The following is a 26,242-nucleotide window of genomic DNA, read 5'->3' as shown; positions in this document are numbered from 1 at the left end:
TGAAACATGCATTTTGGGCCCATGGTTTTATGGGATTTTATATATCTGCACCTAAAAAAAAGTCCACCTAACAGTGTGACCAGGTGGGGCGATTAAGTAAACACCAAAAGTTATAATTGGGCTTTGTTTTTATTTTCCTCGCTAGAGATGGTGGCAGCACTCTCTAACTGTGTTGTGCGTACTCGCTTACGTCGAAAAGTGCACTCGCTAGGCTGTTAGCGCGAACCCTAAATATTTTTAAAAATGTATTTAGAGGTATGTGTAATAATGAAATGGTATTTATTTTTTGGCCAGATAGTATTTTGCCCCAATAAATGATTTTCAAACAATTTAAAATTTGAATGGAATTGATTAGCCAGTATGTTGTTGTTCACTTTGTAATACAAAATGTAAACACTTTTAGCATTTTAAAAAAATGGTCCATAAATCCTAATTATTAAGACTTTGCTAAGTTTTATTTATCACATTTATTTTAAACTTGTTTTGTAATTACAATTTATGTGCTTAAACTTTGTCGGCTATTATAATTGTACACCTTTTACTTTCCGTTATCAATTTTGTATTTAGGTAACACATGTCCGTCTCTTTACACAACTCGTAAAATATTTTACTCTTAAATATTCTTACCCTATTTACATATAGAAGGAAAAAAGATTTGTACAACGAATATTTGATTTTCTATATGATTATTGGATTTTTAAATTGACTACTAATACTAGAAAATTACCCTATACATATTTTGGTAGAATTGAACAAAGTTAGTAGGTTCATTGGCATTTCGTTCGGTTGGGCTTTAAGGGAAGATCCAAATTTCTTACAAATACACACATATAAACGGCAATTCTTAGGTTTAACGACTAGAATTGTGCTGAGATAATGCAAGTATTACATTTATTTGATCTACTTGTTCAAGAACTGTGATTTAAAAATTCTACTAAGTAGCTTCAGTGCCGATATCTCCTTTAGTTATTCTTAACTGACATAACTTTATAGTCAATCATTTTTCGTCTTGAATAAAATCGTTCCAAAAATAAATTCATCAGACACTTCATCCGCTTGAGATCGATTTAGACCCAGTGAGTGCGCGTAGTCGGCTATAACGCATCGTTGTGGCTCTTCGATATCGTCGTCTCGATCTGATCGATCCGTCGAAACGATGGCATGTAGCTGGAGCTGGCTTGTGTGACGATCGAATTGTTTGAGGAACTCTGAAAGGCGAATATAGGTAAAATAGATTCATGTAATAATTGAAAGAAATAAAGAGAAGTATTTAGTAATTTTTCATTAAATATATTTTAAAGGTTATATATATTGTTATCGTGAAACACACGCACATTTACTCACTTATTTAAATATTAATTTTATTTGTTAAACGGAAATTCTTATTACAAATTTTAATTTTGTCTTGGAAATAAATATTTATCGCAAACTTTTTGAGACTTTTTCGTTTCGCGATCTAGTATAATGTAGAGTACTAGAGTAATTCAGAAAACAGAAATCAAAGTCAGAGTAAGAAGTCGCTTGCACTGTTTGAAGAACCCTACATCACCATCGCCGAGAACTTCAAAGACCAATGGAATGAACTTGGTGCCGTTTCACTCCCACTGATAAAGAGTGTTAAAGCTCTACCGTTAAGCACTCGGATCCTGATCCAAAATGCCGAAGTTAACACGCTTCGGTCCAAAAATTATGTTAACTTGTGAGAATTTTGTGGTATTTCTACCAGAAAGGTTTAGTTCGCTGCCTGCGAAAGCTGTGGAGCATTTGGCGACTGGGAACTACAAAGTCATCATCAGAAAACTGATGGACTAACTATACGTTAAGTTTTTATAGAACAGAAGAAGAGAAATAAAAGTAAATATCAATAAAGTTTCTTAAAACTTAAAATCAAAAAATGGCTGGTGTTTCACATAACAATAACAATCCTGGGTCTAGTAACAATCCTATCGCTAGTGAAATACGATATTGTGATGCGACCAACTAATTTTAGCAACATTTAGATTACAGTGTAATATAAATGTTGCTAAAATTAGTTACATGCTCCATAAGCTCCACAGGTTTCGCAGGCAGCGAACTAAACCTTTCTGGCAGAAATACCCCAAAATCCTTGCAAGTTAACATAATTTTTGGACCGAAGCGTGTATACTTAACTTCGGCGTTTTGAATCAGGATCGGAGTGCTGAAGGGTAGAGCTTTAACAATCTTTATCGGTGGGATTGAGTCGGCACCAATTTCGTTCCATTGGTCTTTGAAGTTCTCCATGCTGACGGTGATGATATAGGGTTCTTCAAACAGTGCAAGCGGCTCTTTACTCTGAGTCTGATTTCTGCTTTCTGAATTACTCTAGTACTCTACATCTCACATTTATACTCGATCGCGAATCGAAAAAGTCTCAGAAAGTTTGCGATAAATACTTATTTCCAATACAAAACTAGAGTTTTGAGATAACAATTTCCGTTTAAACAAATAAAATTAATATTTAAATAAGTGAGTAAGTGTGCGTGTGTTTCACGATAACAATATATATAACCTTCAAAACGAAAGAGGCTGGTCAAGTGAGAGGGAGAGTGGGAGGGGAAGTGGGAGGGGATGGGGAGGTGGAGTGGGAGGAGAGGGGCACGAGAGGGGGAGGAGAGGGGGAGTGGACGCGATAGCAGAGTATCAACATTCCAAAACACTCTCGACCTTGCACCAACCACTTCCGGTATATTTGTTAAAATCTTTAGATTTCTTAAGATATTTTGACTATTATCGAAAAAGGAAACATGTAAAAAATTGTTTTTTAATTACTTCAAAGGGTGAGATTGTAATTTTATATTTGTATTTCGTAATTAAATTTTTTAATCTTCAATACCTTTTTCTGGCGATAGGAACGTCCCCGAACACGGGTTGTATTTCGGCGCACTGGATTGACTGTGGTCGACTTCTGGGATAACCGAACCGAGCTAAATGTGCTGCCCCGATGTCCTCGACGAATTTGCGGCGAAGGGGTACCCGTGGCTAAAAAAAACGATAAGTAAGCTCTTGATACGAAAAAAGCAAACCTCACTGAAACTCACGTGTTCCGGCGATGGCTGTGCTGCGTTTGCTGGCCTGCAGCATTCCGAAAACGACGGCACTGAAGGAACCATGATGCGATGTCTGGCGCTGGAGGTTCGGCGTTTGGGCCAGGGGAATCCCGGCTGGCATGCGAACCGGCGAGATCAGCTGGCTCTCCGTAATGCCCTTGGGATGTACATAGAAGGTGGTCATCATGCCCTTGCCCTTCACAGCGATTTCACCACGTTTCTGGGGGGTTAAAAATACAATAAAACCATGGGTAAGGGAAATATAATTAGGGTACACTGATTTTTATTTTATATTTCATTATTTTTCACCATGATTTTGATGTTTTTATTAATTTTAAATATGAAAATATAAAATGTAACAATGAATGCTATTTTATATATTTAAACGTTGATTTAAATATAAAATACTTTTTTTAAATCACTTCAAATATTTAAAGAAAACAAGAGAAAACGCTATAGTCGGGTTGGTGTCCTGACTATCTAATACCGTCACTCGGCTAAAGGGAGTGCAAGGGAGATGCATATATACAATTTTTTCATTGCGTATAACTTTTTAATGTATGGTCCGATTTGAAAAATGTCTTCTACATTTCGATAGGTGTAAGTATACACAACAAAATTGTGGGCATTAGAGGGGGCGTGGCGCTCGGCTAAAATAATATTGCGCTGGGTAGGAAGCCCAAGAATATGCAATTAAATATTTTTTGTATTTTGAATATTTACTACGAATCTTTTAGTTAAATTTGCAGTTTTTTAATTTTTACTATTCCATTTTTTTTATCAGTGTATCAGTATAGAAAGCAAACTTACCACACAAGTGTAGCCGCGGGAGCAGAGCAACTCGGCCGTATTCTCCGGCACCTGAACCCGCCAGTTCTCGCCCGTGGAGTCCATGCGCGAGGCCACATTGACCGTATTGCCCCAGATGTCGTAGACGGGCTTCCTGGCCCCAATCACTCCGCTCACCAGGGGACCACTGCAGATGCCCACGCGCAGCTGGAAGTTGTTGAACGCATCGCCGTTGATCTCCTCCAGCTTCTGCTTCATGGCAAAGGCGAACTCCACCAGGTCACAGACACTGTCCTCAGAGGTCTCGCCGCGCAGTCGGAGATGCTCGTGATTCAGGCCCGCCGCCGCCATGTAGGTGGCACCCACTGTCTTGATTTTCTCCACCGACGCGAAACGCGGCTCCTCCAGCAATTCATCAAAGTCACCTGATTTGATTCGTGTGATTCGCGTGTGGCATCATTTGATTAGATGAAATCGATGGAATAGGGCTTAATCAATCAACTCACAGATAATCTCGTTCAGGATGCGAATGCAGGCCTTGCCATTGTCGATGTCCTCGGAGTAAAAGTCCTGGAAATTGGGAATCGAGGCGAACATCACGCCGCACTGATTGTGCATCTTGGAGTAGAGCTCGTCCGTGTGCTCGTCGGATAGGTAATAGGTAGCCACATGGTCCGGCAGGATGTTCTGCAATCAAACGGTTTAATTAATGACCAAAAGGGAGGCAAAAGGGAAGGTACACTAAAACAAAAGAAAGCCCGAAAAGAAGCTCAAACATTTGACAAGTGTTAATCTTTTTCGTTGGAACCCCAAACTCTAAACAATTTTAGGATTTTTTTAAACGGAGTAATAATCGATTGAATGACAAGTCATCGACATACAGCAGCGGTCAAAATAATAGTAGTGACACATACAAGGTGGTCATTATAATTTATTTTATCCATTTCAACAGCAGGAATATATCCTTATCGAGTTAACTTTTGGTAAATGATCTCTGATCTTAAATCATTAATTTTCTTCGTTTTATTATCCACATTTCTCTCTCTGTACTTCAGGCCAAATCTCTTACCTTAATTAATGTGTCATTAAGCGCACGATTGGATTTCATGTTGGTCAGTTCACGCTCGGCCTGTTCCTTCCATATGAAGTCCAAACGGGAGGTTACCTGGGGGAATGCGGATGAGTAATGAGAAAGGAGCATAGAGGTCAGGGAACACCCCTTAAATAAAGCTTACCTCCACAAGTCTCGCATGGTAGCAGACCATCACCAGGAACGATATCAAAAGTATCAGCATTTGGACTCCAAGGGGAACGCCCAGTGTGGATAGCTGGACCAAACTGAAGCTTTCGCCCGTGCTGAACTTGAACAGGATCAGGGCGGTATAGAATGCCACCATTCCCAGGGCCATGAGGGCCTTGACTAGGTAGTAGAGCTTCAGGGCGGTGGCCAAGGAGACGAGGCAGAGCACCCAGGTGAACACCAAGTACTCCGGATGGGCGCACTGCCCCTCTGCAACCACTGCATTCCTTAGGTCAATCGAGCTAATCGGTGTGCTATCCGGATCTGGATATCTTTGTATGTAAATGGACACATTCAGATACACGTTCTCGGCGCTGGAGCTATTGCTATAGGGCGAGATCATCCGCTGGTAACGCGAGTGCTCGTCCACGGTGCCAATGTAGGTGGACGAAGGACACAGGACCAGTCCGATGGCACTAAGCATGCACATGGACACGATGACGCCGCAAATGAAGAGAGTGCGCCGCTGCCGCTGATGCACCAATTTGGCAGAGTTCGTCTTCAGGAAGCGGGGAAGTCCTATAAAATAATTTTAAAAGATTTAAAATTAAGGTAACCAACCTAAAAAGGTGCTCAAAAGTATGCTGTAAAAAGTAAAACATGCTATATCTGTTTAAAAATATTTTGTAGCATACTTTTGAGCACCTTTAAAATTTTCAAACTGAAAAAATTTATGCTGCAAATACCCATAATTCAGCTACATTCCTAAACCGAAACATATATCTCCATTAATCCATTTACCCCCATGCTCACCTGGGAACTCCTCGGCCATAACTAGAACGCAGCAGAATGTGAGAACTATGGTGCCCACCGAGAGACAAATAATGAGACGCGTGCACCGCGGAATGATGATGACCTGACACAGCACCATAAATATCCAGATGACAAACACACACAGCATATTGGATCTGAATGGGAGATGGAGGCAGAGGCGGGCGAAAATCAATTAGCAACAGTTCATTAATTAAGAGAGTCCTGCCCTTTGTTTGCTTTCCATTAGCAGGCATTGCATACGCCGGAACATACCGGAACATATCCTCCCGCAGCTGGCAGAACTTCTGCTCCTGACTCTTATCCTTGAACTTCAGCGTCCAGGGATTTAGGTACTCGCGTCGGATTTCCTTATTCGAATTGATTTGGATATTCTGCTCGATGAACTCGTCGATCTGTTTGCGATTGGCAGAAATTATAAAAGGAGATTCGAAGGATAGGAGTCACTTACCTCCTCGTCCAGAACGGCCACCGACACTCGATGATCCTCCTTGGTGTCAACTAGGATGGAGTCCGCACGATTGAGTCCTTCTTCGGGGCTGTTGAGCTGCGAAGGCAAATCAAAACAACAAAGGGTAAAATTTAATGATACATTGAACAAATCCACACAATATAAGGATATTTAAAATATATTATTCATTTAAATCAATTCTATTAAATTTAAAGGACAAGAAAAAATTATTTTATTAATACTTAAAGTTTTAAAATAAATAAATGTGAATAAATTTTATTTTTTCCTTTTTAATTTCTTTTTAGACAATAAAATAATGTTTTTGGTATTCCTATTTAATTTATCGGTTTTTAGTGGTTCAAAATTGAAATGTTCTTACGTTCTTGAATGGAATCTCCGGTATCCAATCGGTGGTGGACTCGTCCTCGATGATCAGTCCCTTGCCGTCGATGGCCTCCGCCAGATTTTGTATGCTGGTTGCCCCGTTCCTGGGTCGCAGCTGCACCTCCAGCGGTGTCGACATCATGGCCGTGGGCGACGACACGGTGGACATTCCCGAAGGACCTGTTCCTCCAGCTCCTCCAGCGCCACCCATTGCTCCACCCATTCCACCACAGCCGTTCCTCATCCTTCGATTGTCCATGGCCACGCCCTCCACCACATTGGGCAGCGAGTTCAGCGATATGTTCTTCTTCTGCTGCTGCTGAAGAAGTTGCGCCGGCTGCTGGGCGGGTACACTGATGGTCGCAGCGTACTCCAGACTCCTCCCATCCATGCTGGCTCCATCGCCGCCCGTCGTGGTGACCCCACCGATGCTGCCGCTTCCGCTGGCCGAGATTGATTTGGGCAGGGCAGCGGTGGGCGTGGCGGATGGGGCGGTGGCAGTGGCCACGCTGCCCGCCAAATGGGCGCTGCTGCGCGTGCCAAAACGACGTTTCGGTCTGTGGGCGAGGCAGGAAAAATAAGCAAAGGGTTTACAATATTCGGTATTATATTTAAATACACTCGAAGAAAATTAAAGAAATTTATTTAAGAATGCTTTTTATTTAAATTAAAATGTAAATAATTATTTTATATTTAAAAACCGTTGCAGAAAATAAAAGACATTTTTTAAGAAGGTGTTATATTAAAATAACAATTAAATAAATTTTAAATGGTTATAGTATATTTTTGCAGAAAATGAAAGAAATTTTTTAAGAAGGTCTTATATTAAAATAACAGTTAAATAAATTTTAAATGGTTATAGTATATTTTTTATACCAATTTTGGGTAATAAATTCTCTACTACACTTAGTGTTAAAAAGTTCTTTAATCGTTATAAAATATATAAAAAGTTTATAGATTACAAAACAAATGTGTTGTGAAATATGATTATTTTTACATTTTATTTTCGCAATAATTTTAATAATATTAATTTTAAAATCTTGTTATTCCCATCACAACATTACCAGCCAAATGTCATAACATTTTTCACCAAGTGTACTTTTCACTTACCTCAATGGCTCAGTACGCTTGATGAGGAAGGTCTTAACGTTCAGCATTTTGAGGTGATTGTCCCGACTGCCGCCATTTCCGGGTTCCACCTCGTAGGCATCGTTCAGGCACTTGAGCGTCGCCTCCGAAATGTGGACTCTTCTGCGGAAGAAACGAATCCAAGGTGAGAGTATTAGCAACTTGAGTTCGGAATTGTAGTTGGCGAAAATTAAATTCAAATATTTGCATACGTTTTCTATGAATGTGCGTGGTGATTTGCCCAGAACGAACCACCGACCATTTCATTTCCTTTCCCATTTTTCCCGCCCATCTCTTTGTGTTTTCTTGTGGGCGGTGGGCCCTTCATAATTGGGTCTCCACTGGATTCCTCACAGCTCTATAATGCTCCAGCTCCATCGGTTGCTGGTTTCTGGTTGCCGCCCAGGCCACCATCACATCAAAGCATTTTGCATTAAATTGAGCTTTTCATTTCTGGGGCTTTTCATTTTGTTTCGGGTTCTGCGGTCGCTCGGATTTTCTCCATTTCCCACTGCTGCCGCTGCTGGGCTGTTTCTTTCTATTATTTGGTTTCTTGTGTCTAAACACGCCAAGCTTGCAAAATTGCCGAGCAATTGTTGTGAGCTGCACAGGAGCAGGAGCAAAATAAAGAGCAGGACCTGAGCCACAGGACCCGCAAATTGGCCAATTAAGACTGTGGCCAGGCCAAGATTTGCCACCAAAGTCAAAGTTATTCGACTTACGGTTAGTTTTACAATTTAATTTAAGAGTAAGCAGGTATGCTACACTCAAAAACTAAAGTCAGAAAAGTTTCAAAAAACTAAACCTTAAAGAAATATTTTCTTAAAATATTATTAAAAAAAAGAAACTAAGGAAACTAACTAAATTGCGAAGAAATATTATTAAATTAAATATTGATTATTTTACAGGCAAATACAAATATTATTTTTCATTAATATATTTCAAGTCGAAAAGCACTACTCAACTATTTTAAGTGTAGACGCCAAACTATCATACTGAATTAATAAGTAAAAGTTGTGGCTGCTGACTATGCAACTTAATTAAGATGCTTTGACCTTTGAATCACTGGCTCGGTTATTAACAGAATCATTTATGAATGCAATTCCGTTTCTAATGAGTAATGAGCCGCTTTATTAGGGAAATTATCCTGCTGGCAGGATTTCAGCACATTCCCCACCCCCTGGGCGCACCTGAATTTGTCAACTCATTACGATTGCACTCACACGCTGAACCGTGTATATGGAACTATACGTGACTGGATTACTTACCCGGGAATACCGCCGGATTCCATGTGATTTGCAATGATAACATCATTGGACCAGACGTCAAAATGCCATTTCTTGTTGCCCAGAACGCCGCACATCACCGAACCGCTGTGGATGCCGATTCGCATGTTGAGGTCCACCTGCAATTTGCAAAGCGCACTTCTTAAAATATGCAACGCACAGCGGAATTTCTAACTAAGCCGGTTGAAAGTTTCCTCCATATACGAAGTACACTCAGAATAAAAAATGTCCTGAGTGTTTGGACTACAAGTTGCAATAGGAATATTTAGACTTTAAAACCATTAAATATATTGATATCAAAATACAAATATAAAGTTCCCTGATTATTTATTAAAATAAAAAGTTTATAAACTCATTTAATATTAAAATAATGTGGCAATTACAAATGCATCTAACTAATTTGACTGACTATAGCTATCACTTCTTAAATTATTTCTCAAATCTAAAATATTATATGATATAGTATTTTGGATTTTATATTGTAATATAAATGTAATGTCCTTATGAAATCGGTGGTGGTCAATATATGTTTTAATTTTGGTAGGTATAGAATCTTAATATTTTCCATTCGAGATCTTGAACTCTACCACTTCCTCAAATTTTTTTCTGAGCTGTCAGTCGGTTGGCAGAACTCACTCTACCCAGTCAATCGTCAAACTGGCGCAGCAATTAAGTCGCCAGCCCAATTATGCGACTGCAGGCGGCATAAATCCCCGCAAACGAATATGGGATTCCCCCGTTTTTCTGCGGCATGCCCCAAGCTTTCCTTCCCCGCATTTCCACGAAAAAAATCAATTAAATTCCAGTGGCACTTTGTCGTATGAAAATTTAACTCTCGCTGCTGCTTTTCGGCCGACTGTTGTCGTTGCCTTTTGCTCTGTTGAGATTTGCATACAAATGAATTGTCAACACGTCCACTGCCTCTGCTCTACAGCTCCTGCTCATTCTCCTATATGTACTATATATTCTAGAGCCACTGTCCTGGGTCAAAAAATGGGGCACTGGATTGTGCAATAAAAAATAAACGAAAACCTCCTCACAAATAAAAGAATGCCAAACAGCTGAAAACTGCAAAATGGGTATTAAATATTTCAAATGTGCCGCACAAACAGAAAAAGTCCAGACGACCTCAACAGATGTCAGTCGGTTTACTTTAAATGCAGCTTATTGGAAAGAGTTTACCATTATTAAGTCTTAAGTAAATTTAAGAAAATGAAAGAGTTCAAATCCACTAATAGCTATAGCTATAGAACATTTGGTATTTGGTAGTATTTTATTCTTTTATAATATTTATATTTTTAAGTTTTAGTTAAATGTAGTTCAAAATGATTTCGGATAAAAAATGTTTCAAACCCTGCCCTCGCAAATATGCTACGTTTTAAATGCCGTTTCCCCTTCTTCACTTGGCAAGGTTATATTTCACAAAATTTAAATAAATGTTTAAGGGACACACTTCATGGTGTTTGCCTCGATTCGATTGGAGTCGATTCCACTTACGTGCGTGTGCAGGCGCACATCCTTAATGGCCTTTATCATGTGCAGGCCAGTTTCCACGCTGCACACCGCGTGATCCGGTCGCGTCTTCCAGTTGTCGCTCTCGAATTGCGACACACAGTAGTAACAATCGCCCAGCAGCTTTACACGCAGACAGTGGTTGTCCTTGAGGGGCGGAAAGGAGGAAAAGCGGTGAAAATCGGTGGGAAAATTGCTTAATAAAGCATTCGCAACACACAGAAAACTATTCGGTTGGGCGACTTTAAGTCATGTAATGTAATTGTAACAATCGAATTCTTTCCAATAAAATTTTTTTCGAATTTACAGTTGTTACAATAAGAAAATGAATAAAAATCATAACTAAATTGGTTTCAAATTTAAATAATTTTTATGATTTATACATGATTTAATAAATAAATATGATTTCTGATTAATAAATTTATATTCCGTTTCTCCACTATTTCTGTGTAGTTCAAGTATAATTTTTTGTTTTCTTAACCACTTACCTCTGCAATGCGATCGAACCGGGCAAACAGGTCATTTAAGATTTTCACCAGCTGCTGGGCCGAAGTTTTGCTGGCCAACTCGGTGAAGCCCTGGAGGTTGGCGAAGGGAAAAGCAAAAGGTGTCCGAATTCACACTATAAACCTCTCAGACTTTCTTGTTCAACCAACACCTACCTTAATGTCGGCGAACAGAATGCTCACATTGTCCATGGGATAAACGTACAATTTGTTGAACTGCGTCTCCACCGTGGGATCCGTGCCCTTGTACATTTCGCTGCGGATTTGATTGTTCACGATATTGGGCAGAACTGCGAAAAGGGAGCAGAATTCCGCGGAGTGGGGTTAGTCGACGACTTGAACACGAGCCAAAGGCAATATATATTCGCTCGAGGACCCGTTAAAAGGAACCTCCGACTGCCAGCAGTTGTCAGGCAACGCGAAATTACCGGGAACGGCGGAGGTTTCTTCTACCTGCTCTTTATTCTTTATAGAGAAATGCCAAATGCCACTTAGAAGTCCCTCAACAGGGCCAACAACTTATTAAACAGCGCATTTGCGCATTTGTAGTTTCTACTTAGGTAAACAGCAATAAAGTCTTGAAAGGAATTCCGCTAATATCAAGCAGTCGCTGCTAAGAGCAATAAGTTATGGTATGCAACAGGCCGTAATATAAGATTGGTTGCAAAATAAGCTAAATAAAATGTGTATTTTTAGTTAAATTATAAAATATTTTTAATGTGTAAATAAATGTTGTTCTTTTAACAAATAATTACATCAGCACTTGTACCCAGAAGAATATTTTAAAAAATTTTAAAATGATGTAAAAATTAGTTTTAAGAAGAAATAAATAGAATTTATGATTGAGGTCTGTTTAAGTTATTTTGTGGTAATTTCTGTATTGGAAAATGTTCTATTCCGAATATATAAATTTTACAAAATGGTAAGGAAAGAATACCGAAACGTTAAAATAAAGAGACTCTTATAAAAACAAACAACTAAAATTCAAATACCTGATTATATACGAATTCACCATATTTTTCACTCACTTGAATCCAATAATTTCTGGGTGCGCTGAAGCTCCTTCTCGGACTCCTTCTTGTGCTCCATGGCCTTGTGGGTTTCGATGAATGCTAGACGTTGTCCACGATCCGTGAGATACTTTGTGTACATACCAGCCACGTTGATGGCCGTATAGAGAATGAAGTTGGCAAAGATCTGGAACAGAACGCACTCGGCATTGAAGGTGGCCTGCGGGTGTAGGAGAATTGCAAAACAATTTTAGGCAAAAGTCACAAAACGATTTCGGTGGCAGGCCAATTACATCGGGGTGCTGCAGTTTGATGATGGTAATTACGGCCAGGTGACAGCTGGCCGTGATGGTTCCGCCCACAACGCACCATTTGAGGGGCAGCGGCAGCATGGCATAGGGCACAAAGATGACGAACAGTATGTACCACACCAGGTACTCCCGATCCGCGAATCCCACGCCCTGGCCCACGAATCCTGTGCCGGAATGGAAGATGGAAAATCGGAAACATTTACGACTCATCCCGCAGGCGACCCAAAAGGATTAGCCATTTTGACGGTCCGTGCAGGTGACGCATGATTTACGACTCCCACACACTCACCCTGGATGTTGAAGAGCACCCAAGTGCAGACCGCGGCCCAGTGCAAATAGTTGTTGGCGAAGCAGCGCCAGTAGCCCAGAAAGCAGATGGCCATGTTGGCGATCCCACAGCAAACCGACCAAGTGATGGCCGTCGCCATGCTCTGCAAGGAAATCAAGAAAATCAAATAAATATCCAGCCAACATTCAATAAATATTTAGCAATATATTAACTTGCTACAACAAAATTATATTAACATTATCGTCCCACGTCTAATATCAAATTATGCTAAATACTCTTAAATCTCCACGCAATTATTTTGTATTTTTTAAAGTGACTGATTAAAGTAATAATATTGTATTATATTTAATTAATTATATAGTAATTCTAATTATTATTTATTAAAAATAAACAAACAATAAATAATCCCGAAAATAATTCATTCATATTTTGTGAGTACCATTAAATCATTTTTGTAATATATCCTAGGTATAATTATTAAAATTTCTATTTTAATGATTTTGATAACAGTTAATTATAGTTATTTATTTAAGTCAAGGAACCCTTCCACTCACCGTTCCACCTTCGTTTTCAATGGGACCCAGTTCACTCCGTCTCATCATCCAGACGAAAGCCAGAACAATCTTAAGGACAAAATCCACCACGTTCACAATGATCAGGGATTTCTGGCGTTGGCGATGCGTGTAAGTCAGGTAGGATCGCTCCAGAGAACTCTGCTTGAAGGAGTTGGTCAGCGAAGGACAAAGGATTCCTTTGACCACGTTGCCACTCTTGAAAGCGGAATACATCTCGTTGTTTAAGGGCCGTTGCGGTTGGCCTGCGATGCTGGCTAGCGAGTTACCCGATTCCAGATCGTGTTCTTTAAGGGATATTAAAAAATATATAAATTATAATTAAAATTATAATATAATTATAAAATATATATGGGCACTTCAATATTGTCGCTCGGGACATTTGCCCACATTTAAAGTTGAAAAAAAAATTTAAAAAAAATTGATTTTAATTTTAATAATAGGCTTTTCTTTTCACTCTTCCCAAGCTCTATTTTGTGTAAAATTCTTGATTTTGTACCATTTTTAGTTTTTAAGACTGCCGTATTCGTATAGAAACTCTTATAGGATGAAACACACAACTGATATTACTAAACTAATTACATTTTTTTATTCATGGTGACTTATTTTAAAGGTCATTTCTGAACCCTTTTCTATGATAACCGAAAAAAGAGTTTAAATAGGGAAGCAAAATATATTAGTCTTTTAATAAGGAAATCTTAGTGACTTAATATCCTTTATATCCTCTTCACGATAGGCGGATTTTGGGTCAGAACTCGATTCCATATCCGGGATTTCCCGGAATCCCCGCTTACCGAAATTGCTGTTGCCAAAGATGCTGCAGCTCTCGGTGCGGCGCTTGGGTCCGTAGGCCCGCTTGGCCTCCACAATCCGGACGGACTGCACCCGCAGCGGCGTCTGCTTGGCCACGCCCCCTCCCGCACGCAGGGGGCCGCCCTGCTGTTTCTTGCGCAAATTGGACAAAATTGATGTGGTGGAGGCACGCAGCGATTCCGATGGCGGCTGGTCGCCAGTGTCCTCCATTTGGGCGCCGTCGCCGGGCAGTCGGGGTATTTTCGACATGTCCGGAGTGGCTATCGTTGTGGCTGCATCCTGCTGTTTTTGGTTTTAGCTTGGCTTTAATTAGTCCTAAGTGCGTGGGAGGGCACTCACATATAAACTTACCTCGGAGGATGCCACTGCTGCTGCTGCGGCTGTTGTTTCTGTTCCTGTTCCTTTGACCGTAATCTGCTCATCATCCGTAGTCTGCGCTGCGGGATTACTTAGACCCAGACCATCAACCTCATCCTCATCGTCATCATCCCCCTCCAGTTTCAGGTCGTCGATTTGCGCCAAGGCGATGGCGCCCTTGTCCACTGCCCGCCGAAGGACCACCCTCTCATCGGGATCGGCATCCGCCTTTTGCTCCCCTGGTGGCGCCTCCTCTTTCGTTTCACCCACCCCCTGCGTGAGTTCGGGGGGTGCGGAGTGGGTCACACTGTTGCTCTGTCGACGCTGGTGCAACGAAAACGCCGACGAGGGCGTCGCACTCAACTGCCGCATGTGCACCTCGTCGGAAACCAGCTTGTCGTCATCCATGTTGGCCAACTGCCCCTCCTCCGCGGTTCTAGAGAAAGAAAGGAGAAGGTTACACACAAATTATTTACAAAGTAAGGTCTCAGTTATCTTGGCATTTGAAAAACTTCCAAATCTCCGGAATCCCGGGGATATATATGAATATGTATTGCATTTGAAACATACGATTTTAAAAGTTGAATAAAAATACTATTATTTATTTTGAACTTTGTTTTTCACAGTGATGGATCCAGAAATTGGTTGTGGAAGGATTTCAAAACAAATTCGTAGTTGCATAATTTTTGAATGTCACATTTCCTTGTACTTTTTACCGGGTGGAGGTAATTTATCCCCCATATCGACAACACATTGAATCCGCCCATGGTTCTTAAATCACCGAGCTTTGAATTACAATCTTCACTTTGAAGTTCGAATGCCGCCTAATGAAGGTAAACATTTGGTGGCGAAAATTGAAATTTAAAATGTTGAGGAGTGTAAATTAATTGCAAGAACTGAAGAGTACAAGAACATGTGCCATGAAAAACCTTTAATTTCATTAAAGATTGTATTTTTTGTTTCTTTACTTGTTAATATATATTGAATTGATTAGAGCATTCCATACCAAAATTCCCTTTTTTCATAAGATGAATATAAAGTTGAAATTAAAATTAATTTGAGTCTCTGTGGGTGGTCCTTTAGTCCCGTTCAATGCGTCTTTGCACAAAATTCTATTGAACTAACAATAGCATTAAATGTCTTTGTAAAACCCACGGGAGCTTCCTATGAGTGACTGAATTAATTGCTATTTATTGTGTTATTGTTTCTTGCGAAAGACAAAATTGATTTTTATTGTATTTATATGAAAACCGTGTACATTTAATTACCTTACATTGTGCGATTTTAATAATTATATCTTATTATCAAGAAGAATGAGGTTTTAAATTATTTTGGAGTCCAGCTTAGAATTCTCTTTAATTATGACACAAGTTACTTTCATTGGGAAAAGCTTTCAATGAAATTGTAATTTATGTGCCTAAATTTCAGGCTGGAGTCCTGTTTATTTGATTATTATTTATTGCAATGCCATTAAAGCGAAAATCGAAATCGGTCAAATTAAATTACACGATTTGTGGCATTTGAATAATTCTTTGATTTCTGTAATTTATTTTGCGAGAATTTGTCAGTAAGAGCCTTTAAATTTCGAAGATTATAAGAGCTTCTGAATAATTCTGGGTTTATTGAGTTGTTGTTTTTGTTTTCCGCTGATAACAGACCGGATATATATATATACCCTATGCCTTATGTCAGCTTATTTGATGTTAAATTCCCGATGCCGCAGCGGAAACGCAAAATGGGAACTCAAGGCAGCACGACAACAGTGGAAAATGGAAAATGGCGCGTTGATGTCGTTGTCATTATTCAAATTAGCAGTGAAACACTCACACACACGACTGCACAAACACACGTGAAGGCACGCGCACATACACACACGCATTCCCCTGCAAACGTAGCACACTTTTCAGGGAAAGTAAATTTAAATCTAGCCAAAGGAACTTGGCAAAAAAAGGAAATACCAATAAGTCGAGGGGTCAACTAAGCCACGTTGGGATGCCCATGGAGGATACACTCAAAAAAAAAACAGCCCGAAATCGCCATTAAATCAAGAAATTCGCCATGAATTTCAGTCGATGGCGATTTACCGTATTTTTTAGAAAGGAATTTTCTAAAATTTAGAAAAAAATTTCTGAAAAGCAGAAATACTTTTCTAAAATCAAGAAAAATTGCCATAAAATTGCGAAAAATTTCCTTAAATCCAGAAAGTACTTTTCTTGAAAATAGAATTTTTTTTCTTAAAATAAGAAAGGACTTTTTTTATTTTCAGAAAATTTTCTTTATTTTAATAAAATGTATACATATTTATTTTACTATTTTATTTCCTAAACAAGAAAGAGAAAAGAAAATGAAAAAGATGAAAAGAAAATTATTAATATTTCCTAAACAAAAAAGGAAAACAAAACAAAAAATATAAAAAAAACAAAAAAAGATAAAAACAAGAGAGAACGCTATAGTCGGGTGCCCCGACTATCAGATACCCGTTACTCAGCTAAAGGGAGTGCGAAAGAGATGGAGAAAAACTTTGATCCGCCGTAACTTTTTAACGAATGGTCCGATTTAAAAAATTTCTTCTACATTTCGATAGGTACTGATAAACACAATAAAACTGCATTTTTACTTTTCCAAAATATTGAAATTTTTAAAATCGTATATAAGCGATTGTGGGCGTTAGAGGGGGCGTGGCACCTTTTTAAAACAAACTTGCGCTGCGTAGGAACTCCTAGAATCTGCATGCAAAATGCCAATCTTCTAGCTTCTATAGTTTCCGAGATCTCAGCGTTCATACGGACAGACGGACAGACAGACAGACAGACAGACAGACGGACAGACGGACAGACGGACATGGCTAGATCGACTCGGCTAGTGATCCCGATCAAGAATATATATAGTTTATAGGGTCGGAAACGCTTCCTTCTACCTGTTACATACTTTTGCACGAATCTAATATACCCTTTTACTCTACGAGTAACGGGTATAATGACATTATAAATATTTCCTAAACAAAAAAGAGAAAAGAAAACAAAAAAGATAAAATATTATTAATATTAATATTAAGTAGGTATTTAATATATTACCTATTATTAAAATTTACTTACTTACTGCCAAATTATCAACAATACCTGAAATTAAAATTATTCCTGCAATCGAAAATAAAAATTAATATTAGAGAAGGATGGTATTTGCGGCCTGCAATAGTATGCCCTTTGCTTACCATAAATTTTCACACACTTACCAAATTTATATTTAAATTTATTTAAATTGCTTACCTATTAATTGCCTCTTAGAGGGATCGCCCTTTAACTTTCTTAAATAGGCTCAACACAAACTTATTACTTGCAATGCTCATCCAAAACTGAGCACAAGGGTTCAAAATGCAGCGCAACACAAGCAACTCTCTCGCGAGAGACTGCATTTCCAAAACAACAACGCAATAAAAGTTACAGCTACGCGCAAGAAAATTCTCGATCATACGCACAAACACACATAAACATATACATACATACGCCAAAAACTGTCGTCGCAACGCGCCGCGGTCTAACCCCTTGTCTTCTTCTTTTTCGTTTCGAAGAAAGAGTGAGAAGCATAAAAGAAATACAAAAAGTTTTTCTTAAATCTATGGTGATTTTCTAATTCTACTTTTCTGTTTTCAAGAAAATTTTTTTTTTTAATTCAGAAAAATTTCTAAAATTTAGAACAATTTACCGTATTTTTTATGGCGACTTTCTAGATTCTAGGAAGGGCTGAAGTACATTTTTTCTTAATTTAATGGCGAAATCGCCATTAATTTAAAAAAACTTTTGGAGAGCAAATTAGGAAAAAACACCATTGATTTAAGAAAAAAAATCATTTTTCTAAATTTTAGAAAGGTTTTTCATAAAATTCTGTTTTTATGGTCTTTTTTCCTAGATTCAAGAAAACAATTTCTAAAATTCAGAAAATTTTCTAAAATTAAGAAAAAATTTCATTTTATGGCGATTTTCTAAAATTTAGGAAAAAAAATTTTTTGAGTGTATCCATGTCATTGCGTACACATATCGATTAAGTGTCATTGATATTGATGAAGAAAACAAACATTGCTTTTTATCATGCGTTAATAAAGTCATTTTTGGATAGACTTATTTTATATGGCCTATAAAAATATATGGTGAAATGTATAGTTTATTTCTTGGTCATTCGAACTTAAATTAAATGCTGGATTTAATGCATATATACCAATCTTTAGTAATATTTTTCTTCTATTTTAATTATTATTATTTCATAATTTGTATTTATCTTAATACGATCCATTCATTGGTTGCATGGCCGTCATTATCAAATTGATGTCAAGTGTTATCGGCCCAAAGGAACCTGGTGTATTTTCGGATTGCCTGCGCCAGACAGCGTGGATTATATTTACCATATTTACTCGCCTAATCAATGTGCATCAGTACCTAGTATCTCTCCCCTAATCTCTGCTCTCTCATTGATACCTACTCTTTTTCCCTATAAAATAATCGTTATCACTTATGGGAAGTAAATGCGTTATTAGGCAAATTCAAACTCCGATTTATTGTGTGCCCAGGTATAGGTTAAGTTAAAACTCAATAAATATTGGATAACTCCCACGTTAGGTGGAATTTTCCGCCATGCGTAAAAAACAATCAATTTTCACATCAATTGGCATCGCGAGATCGCGAGTTCAAGTGTAATTTTCAGGCTGTAAAGATGCGGATTTTAGCACCTTAGCACTGAGGCAACCAACCGTGGAGCATTTAGCATATAGGCAGATGCTTCGATTTATATTTACGCACCTGTAAGGTTTGGTCCAATAGAGGACGGTATCACATGCCCGATCGATCACCGCGGATTATGTTCCGTTTCACTGATTAACACATTGTCAGAGCGATTGCACTACTTTTCCCGGCCGAAGTTGTTCGATGAGTAATCCCCAAAGAAGAAAATCGGGCAACTGAACCAATCCGAACCAATTCGAGTCGAGTGGAGTTTATCGCCAGCGATGGCGAGAGATAAACTTCTAATATAATTATCGCGTATATAAATGTGTTGATAATGGCGCAACAATATTCAAAATACAAAATCGATAAATCGAACGCGGTGGAGTGGGCAGGGTCTCCTCGCCCATCGTTGTCACTTTCGACGAATATGTAAATATGGAACCTATTCAGTGAATCACTGAACCACGGAACTTTGCACTTTTCACCGCTTTTTGACTCGTCGTCATATGTACTATGCAAATGTTGATCTATACTGGGTATACATATAGACATATGTTAGGTGCGACTGCTCAACAGGTTTTCTGTTTATTATTATTATTATTATTATTATATTTGCTGCCGCCAGCGGCTTGCTTTGGTTAAATACTATTTTTTTCGCGTCTTTCACATCGGACTGGCGTTTGACAACTGAGCGAGAAAAAATCGCCATCGCCGGGATATAATATGATACTGTCAAGCATTTTTTTTTTTGGTATTGGGTTCTCTTCCCATATTCTCCACATTTCTCTCTTTCTCTCGGCAGTGACGGCAAGTGAAATCAGTTTTGGTCAACAATGTTGCTGATATGGTAATTGACTCCAGTTCGCCCGGTTGACTTGCCCGCGAGAATGATAATGACAATTATGATGGGGTCCTAAATGATAATCAACGATTGATGGCTATATCTTTGGCGGGAATGGTCTGCTAAAGGGCTTTTAGAAATTTTTCCGGGTTATTAAATAATCTAGCCTTTTACTGGCAATAATCTGTAAGGCCTTTAAATTTATTACGCCAGCTTATCTTATATTTTTTTAAGTATTAAATTTTATTATTTCTAAGAAAAAATAAATGAACTTTTTGTCTTTAACAAAACACATCAATTTTATTAATTTTGATATGTGTTTTTTTTGTAGCCAAAAGAAAAAAAAATAAGGATAGCATCCCCTTTGGAATTTTTTAAATTTTTATTATATTTTGTCATCTAGCATTCAAGTGAAATTCCATTTTTAGCTTGGGGCAAGTACAAACATTTTAATTAAAGTGTCCCCAGCATAAGCATATTTCGAATTTCCTGATATTTCGCTACGTAAAAATTCAAAGCTTATTTTGTAAAAAAAAAACAAGGCTTATTGCTTCTCTAGTTTTTTTTTTTGAAATTCTGTGTTTCCCATATTTTTGCGAATTTTCTGCTAAGTTTTTGAGGTGTGTTTGTGAACGGCCAGTGTTCAGATATGAAATGTCAAAGGCATGTCTGCAATGCCGGCTCTTATTTATTTAGACAAACAGTGGGGATAGTTTCAAGTCGCCAATCAGCCATTCCAGCCACCCACTTTCGGCCCAAAGGGCTGGGAAATCCAAGGACGAAAGGTGAGGGGGTAGGGCAGTAGTCAGTCCTTTTTATGAGCTTTTGTTGGCTTGTTGAATTTATGGCCATAAGAAACTTGTTAAAGCACATTATTGGGTGTGTAACAAGTGTGTTAGTGTGTGTGTGTGTGAGTGGGTGGGTTTGTTTGCTTTTGGTGCTGCGACTTTCAAGTTGCAGACTCAGAAAAAGGGGGTGGGCGGAAAAAGGGGGTTTTAGGCGGCAGCTGCTAAGCTAAGTAGATTAAAGTCATATTTACACGTCTTTTCTATATGTGTGCGCACCGAGAAAAAATATCAGATTATTTATTTAACAATTTTTAAAATGATTAAAAATAAAAATTTGAATCAGTAAATTATTATTTAAATTCTTTATTTATTAGAATATTTTTTCTATATTTTTAAGACTGCTTTTAAGACTCTTTGTAAATATTATAAATATTTTCTCAGTGCAAGAGTGTCTCTGCGGTTGTGTTTGAGTTTGTGCTCTGCGTTAAGTGGCAGCAATTAACACTTGACATATTTATGCTTAACCCGAGGGCCGCAACGGGCGGTTCCCATGCATTATTGTCATGCCCCGGTGGCACCAAAACACCAACAACACCACCAACTACTTGCCAAGGTTGAGCCATCGATATGGCCAGAACAACAGCACCGGCTACAACAACTATATCAGGGATGTCTGGCAAGCTGCTTAGCTTATTTATTAAGCGTTTAAGCCCTTCCAAGGGGGCGGGACCATACATCCGGAAGGGGCGTGGCTATCATTCAGCTTTCCCCATGGTTCAAGTGCGGCAAATATTTATACATAATTAGTTGAAGCTTGCCTGTATAAAATTCCTAAGGAGGATATTAAATCTGAACTATTTGAGGGGTTAATTAGTTGAAGGATTTATTGGTTTTAGGTTCAACATTATTTTGAAAACGTATTTAAATAGGTTAAAGTCTAAATGACATTTAAAAAAGAGCAGTTTTAAAATTAGTAATAGATTAAAAATTCATTTTTAAAACAAATAAATTTAAATGGCCAACAGACCAAGAAAAAATGAAGAAAAATAAAATGAATAAATAAATTCAAATAAACATACAACATTAAATTGCTTGATTCGAAGAAGCTCCATTTAATCCATAGAAAGATAGAAAGCAATCGATGATACTGCAATTACCCCCATAACTGTCTCCCAAGCGGGGCCATAAAATCAATTAAAGCAAGCTATGAGCATAATTTTATTGGTAATTAATTTCCGGCACAGGTCAGGAAATGGCAACCATCAGAATGACAGCGAAACAGGCCAAAACAAACGCAGCAGGTGGCCAATTCACCAGTTTACCGCAAGGGGAATCAGCCAACGGCCATCTGTGTTATGGATATGGCCATGTCTTTGGCAACTTCATTTGGCTAAGAGTCCTGGCCCATAAAGGACCCTTCGGGCAGACAGACAGACACCTATATATCCTCTGTATATATGTTTGTATGTGAGTGTGCTGGATTTGGGTTAATGTCGACATTGGTCAACATGGGCGTGCAATTGAAAGCGAGCAACAAAGCAGAAAATAGAAAAATTACTCAGCGGCTCAGTTTGGGTCGGACAACAAAAAAAGGAGTGAAGAAACCCATAAAAAAAGGACAAAGGGCAGGGTAAGAACAAGTTTTTCCAGACACAGAAAAAATATAATATCAAGTAGGGATTAATGTGAAATTAAAGTAGTAGTTGGTTTATTTTAATAAATTCGTTTGCTTTTTCTTATTGCACTTATATTTCTAAATTGTAATTAAAAACCAACTTTTTTATGAAAATTATTCCCAAACAATATTTTTGATTTATAATGTAGGAATATAATTTTTTTGTCAGTGCACTTAGAATCAGCAGGAAGAAAGGGATATCGAACATGTTTGGGTATCAATCAGAGTTGGACTGCGAATAAATTCGCCCATTGTGGGCACAGAACCTCAGCTGGTGCTTCTTGACGGTTCTTTAAAATACCATTATTATTAGATTTTCTCTTGCTCGTCCTTGTTACGCATTATTATGCAGAAAATGCGCTTAGCAAACCCACGGCTTTGATGTCCTTTTGCCGCTTTGTGGTCCGAATCAAAGCATTTTTTATTTGACGGCTGCCTCTGATTTGGGTAAACACACTCAAAATCAAAAGCAATCAGGACAGAACAGCTTCGGTGGCAAAAGAAAAAGGCAATAAGCCGTGTAAGTGGCCACTTTTAAAGGCAGCAATCAAGTTAGCAAGTATTCGAAGGCCATTAAAATTGACAAATCGCTGGGAGACCCGGCAACTCAAACCTCGAATCCCTATTCTAAAGAACATGGTAAGACAAGTACTCTTGACTTTGGCCAAAGAAATCTCTCAGACTCGTAAAAGTTGCCAGGACATGGCTATTTATGTTTATGGCTTACTAATTAGCTTTAGTCGCTGCAGCAAAAGTTTTCCCCGCATTAAAAGTCGCGCTATGTATTTTCCACTTTTCTCTACTTTTGAAAACCTGTCCCGGCCTCATTGTTTGCCATTAAAATTCACATTTTATAGCAGATTCGGTTGACTTTTACCTAGTTTCTGCGTTGTGTCGCCTGCGACAGAATTTTCCCTTCTTCCCCCGCCTTTCGATTCCGGCGTTTGTTTACTACGAGTGAAAAGAAAATTTGCATAGAAAAAGAAATTTGCATAGCATTAAGCAGACGTTTCGAGTTGTCCCGACATCTACAGCTGCTGCTCTCTGAGGTTGAACCATCGCATCGAGTTCGACAGGAAAACGGGACGAAATATTAAATTTATGACCAGTAAGTTATGTTTACTTTGCGGGGCTTCCCCAGTCAGTTCCATTTAAGTGTTACTAAGGCGCAGGGCTCAACTCACAGCAATTAAAGCCGTTTAATCGCACGACTTTAGATTTTATTCCTTCATTATTTGCCTCGTTTTATGGCCAAGCCTGCAATTATTCCCCATAATGATTGGGGAAGTTCCACCCTTCCTTGCAAAATGTATTTAAAACTGGGCTATGATGTAATTAAACTGGCATAACTCGATTAAGTCACGAGCGAGCAGTCCTTTATGGTCCTTGCTTTTTATATCAAAGTGAGTGAATTGTCAGTGGCCACGGGGCGTATGTGCAATTTCCCAGGTTCCCAATTGGCCAGGGAATTTCATTTTTCAGCTGACTAAATTTCCTGGCTTTTTCACACACTCATTTGCTGATACTTAAAGGTGAAGAACCCTCGAATAGAGAAGTCGAGTCCATTGAGCTTTTGCTTCCACTGAAGACAGCATCTTTGTCAGACGCGTCGTCTGTTGCCATTTATAAAGCATAATTGAAATATGAGATTGACATTGAATACCAGTGGCTTTGTTGCTATTGCCGCCTTTTGTTCCCGGGCTTTCATCGGATACAATTCCACTGGCAATGCGACACATTGTCGGGGGACCCATTTAATTGATTATTGTAAATAGAAGTTGAGCGAAATTGGCGCCTCTCTCGAGCTACAGTAAAACTTGTGTAAGCTAAACGTTTCAATTTAAAATAGGGAAGTGTTCGATTTTGATTGAAGTGATTAAAATATTGTCTTTTCAACTGTAATTCGCAATGTTATTCAAAAAGAAAATAGAAAATATTATTTCTAATAAATTTTGTTAGGTGTTATAAATAAATAAAGAGAATAATTTATTGCAATTATTTATTGGAATCACGTTTTAGTTATTTTTAAAAAGAAATTAAATTTTTGAAAGCATTATTTATATTTTTAGAATTATTAAAGTATTTTTTTTTATCAGGAACTGTTATTTATCCTTCAAATGACTTAAATTTTCCTCCGAATTTTCACCAGGCGAGGGGTATGCAATTGGAGCCACCATCGAGTATCGAAACCATTGACAGCCTTAAAGCCCCAACATTGTGCCACACTCTTGGCCAAACTGTCAACACTCACCTGAGGCAAATGCGCTCCTCCTCCTCCTCGAGCTCCACGTCCATTGTGCCAGAGGATTCTGTCTATTGCTATCGAGCAGATTTTCTCCTCTTTTTGCGGCTCTCGTCAAGTGAGAGTTTTAACTGCCAACGGCAGCGACAACGGCACTACGAATCCTTGAGGTTGACAAGAGGTTCTTTTCGCTGATGTCGAGGCTTTAAGCCACCTCAAAGTGATTTAAGCTGTTGTCAATTTGCGTAATGCCGCCATACAAACGGAAAATCGAGGCAGGAGGCAATGTCCGTTGCTGACGACCGTGTGTTTCATCCTGCCGGTGAAAGAATCCGTCGAGGAATCCGCTGCAAAATCTGTAAGCAGATAAGCGGAAAATCACATTTAGCATTCTCAATAAACTCAAGATGCTCTTTAAGTTTCGCCGGAAAGTAAAAAGCACCCACTTCTTCTTCAGACACACAGACACCAGACATTCGCGTTTAACAATGGCAGTATATAATTTAATAAATAGTTGCAGTTGACAGATTTCAAGTGGGTGTGGGTGCGACAGAGTGGCGAACACTACACGTCACCGGGTCTATAAGGCAACACACACATATGTATACGTCTTTATAGGGATGGTGACAAGTGCAAAAGTGTGCACAATAAGTGGCATAAAAAAGAAGCCAAAGGAAACAAAGGAAGTGGCATATATGCAACTATATACTGGCATCGAAAGCTATATACCCTCATGTAAGATGGTAGAAACTTGCAAATATTATAAAGAAATTTAAAAACATTTACGCAGAATAATTAAAAAACTCTCAAATAAATTTAAAATTATTATAAATGTTGGCCATAAAGGTATCTTTATAGTTGTAAGAAATACCTAGGAAGCTAAGAAAGTACCCTTTTAAAAAGAAATAAAGGAAATCTTCACTTTTCTCTTTCCACATAAATCAGACCCACATTCCTGGCAAAATTAAACCTAAAATACCCATGCCAGAGTCTTGACAAACAAAATAAGCCAGGGAATGGTAAAATCGGTGCACTCAGTCATATTGGTTTGTGTATGTTAGTCGCGCTTACTTTGCCATTTAAACTGTCGCCTTTTGGAGTGAGTGTGAGGGTGAGTGTCCGCTTTTGGTGCTCCTCCACATAAGGCAAACACTAGAAATGTCAAATGTTTTGCCTCAACATGTGCGCCCTGCCCAGAAGGAGCAGGATGCGGAGGGAGAGGAGCTGGATGAAAGGCAGGACAGAAGCAGCAGTCAGGCACATTTGTCCTGCTGTTGGCTGTTTTTTATGTCCTGCCCATTTCCATTGCTTATGGCACACAGGAAAAAATGTATTATACAAAATATATATTGTCAAAAAATTAAACAAATCTATCTGAAGTGTTCCTGAGCATTTTAAGTGAACAATGGATTTTTGTGGGAACATAAATGATCA

The 26,242-nt window shown here is 38.6% G+C and overlaps 1 protein-coding gene across 1 annotated transcript; it reads right to left on the bottom strand.

Annotated features, from left to right (window-relative positions):
* Nucleotides 1–1,076: 1,076 nt before the first annotated feature.
* On the bottom strand, nt 1,077–25,158 carry Ac78C (adenylyl cyclase 78C). Its single transcript, XM_017143801.3, has 23 exons — nt 24,818–25,158; nt 14,542–14,983; nt 14,172–14,472; nt 13,360–13,664; nt 12,806–12,947; nt 12,499–12,680; nt 12,224–12,425; nt 11,352–11,485; nt 11,178–11,267; nt 10,675–10,836; nt 9,160–9,296; nt 7,874–8,014; nt 6,759–7,320; nt 6,380–6,475; nt 6,184–6,323; nt 5,911–6,065; nt 5,093–5,676; nt 4,927–5,022; nt 4,364–4,544; nt 3,879–4,282; nt 3,060–3,288; nt 2,855–3,000; nt 1,077–1,208 (listed from the first exon to the last, which is right to left on the bottom strand). Exons 1-23 carry the CDS (start codon nt 24,859–24,861, stop codon nt 1,095–1,097), a joined length of 4,989 nt encoding a protein of 1,662 aa, XP_016999290.2. The 5' UTR covers nt 24,862–25,158; the 3' UTR covers nt 1,077–1,094.
* Between the last annotated feature and the right edge of the window lie 1,084 nt (nt 25,159–26,242).

This window comes from Drosophila takahashii, chromosome 3L (genome assembly GCF_030179915.1).
Source record: "Drosophila takahashii strain IR98-3 E-12201 chromosome 3L, DtakHiC1v2, whole genome shotgun sequence".
Classification (NCBI taxonomy): domain Eukaryota; kingdom Metazoa; phylum Arthropoda; class Insecta; order Diptera; family Drosophilidae; genus Drosophila; species Drosophila takahashii.
Note: the sequence above shows the minus strand (reverse complement) of the source record. Positions and strands in the feature narration are given on the sequence as shown.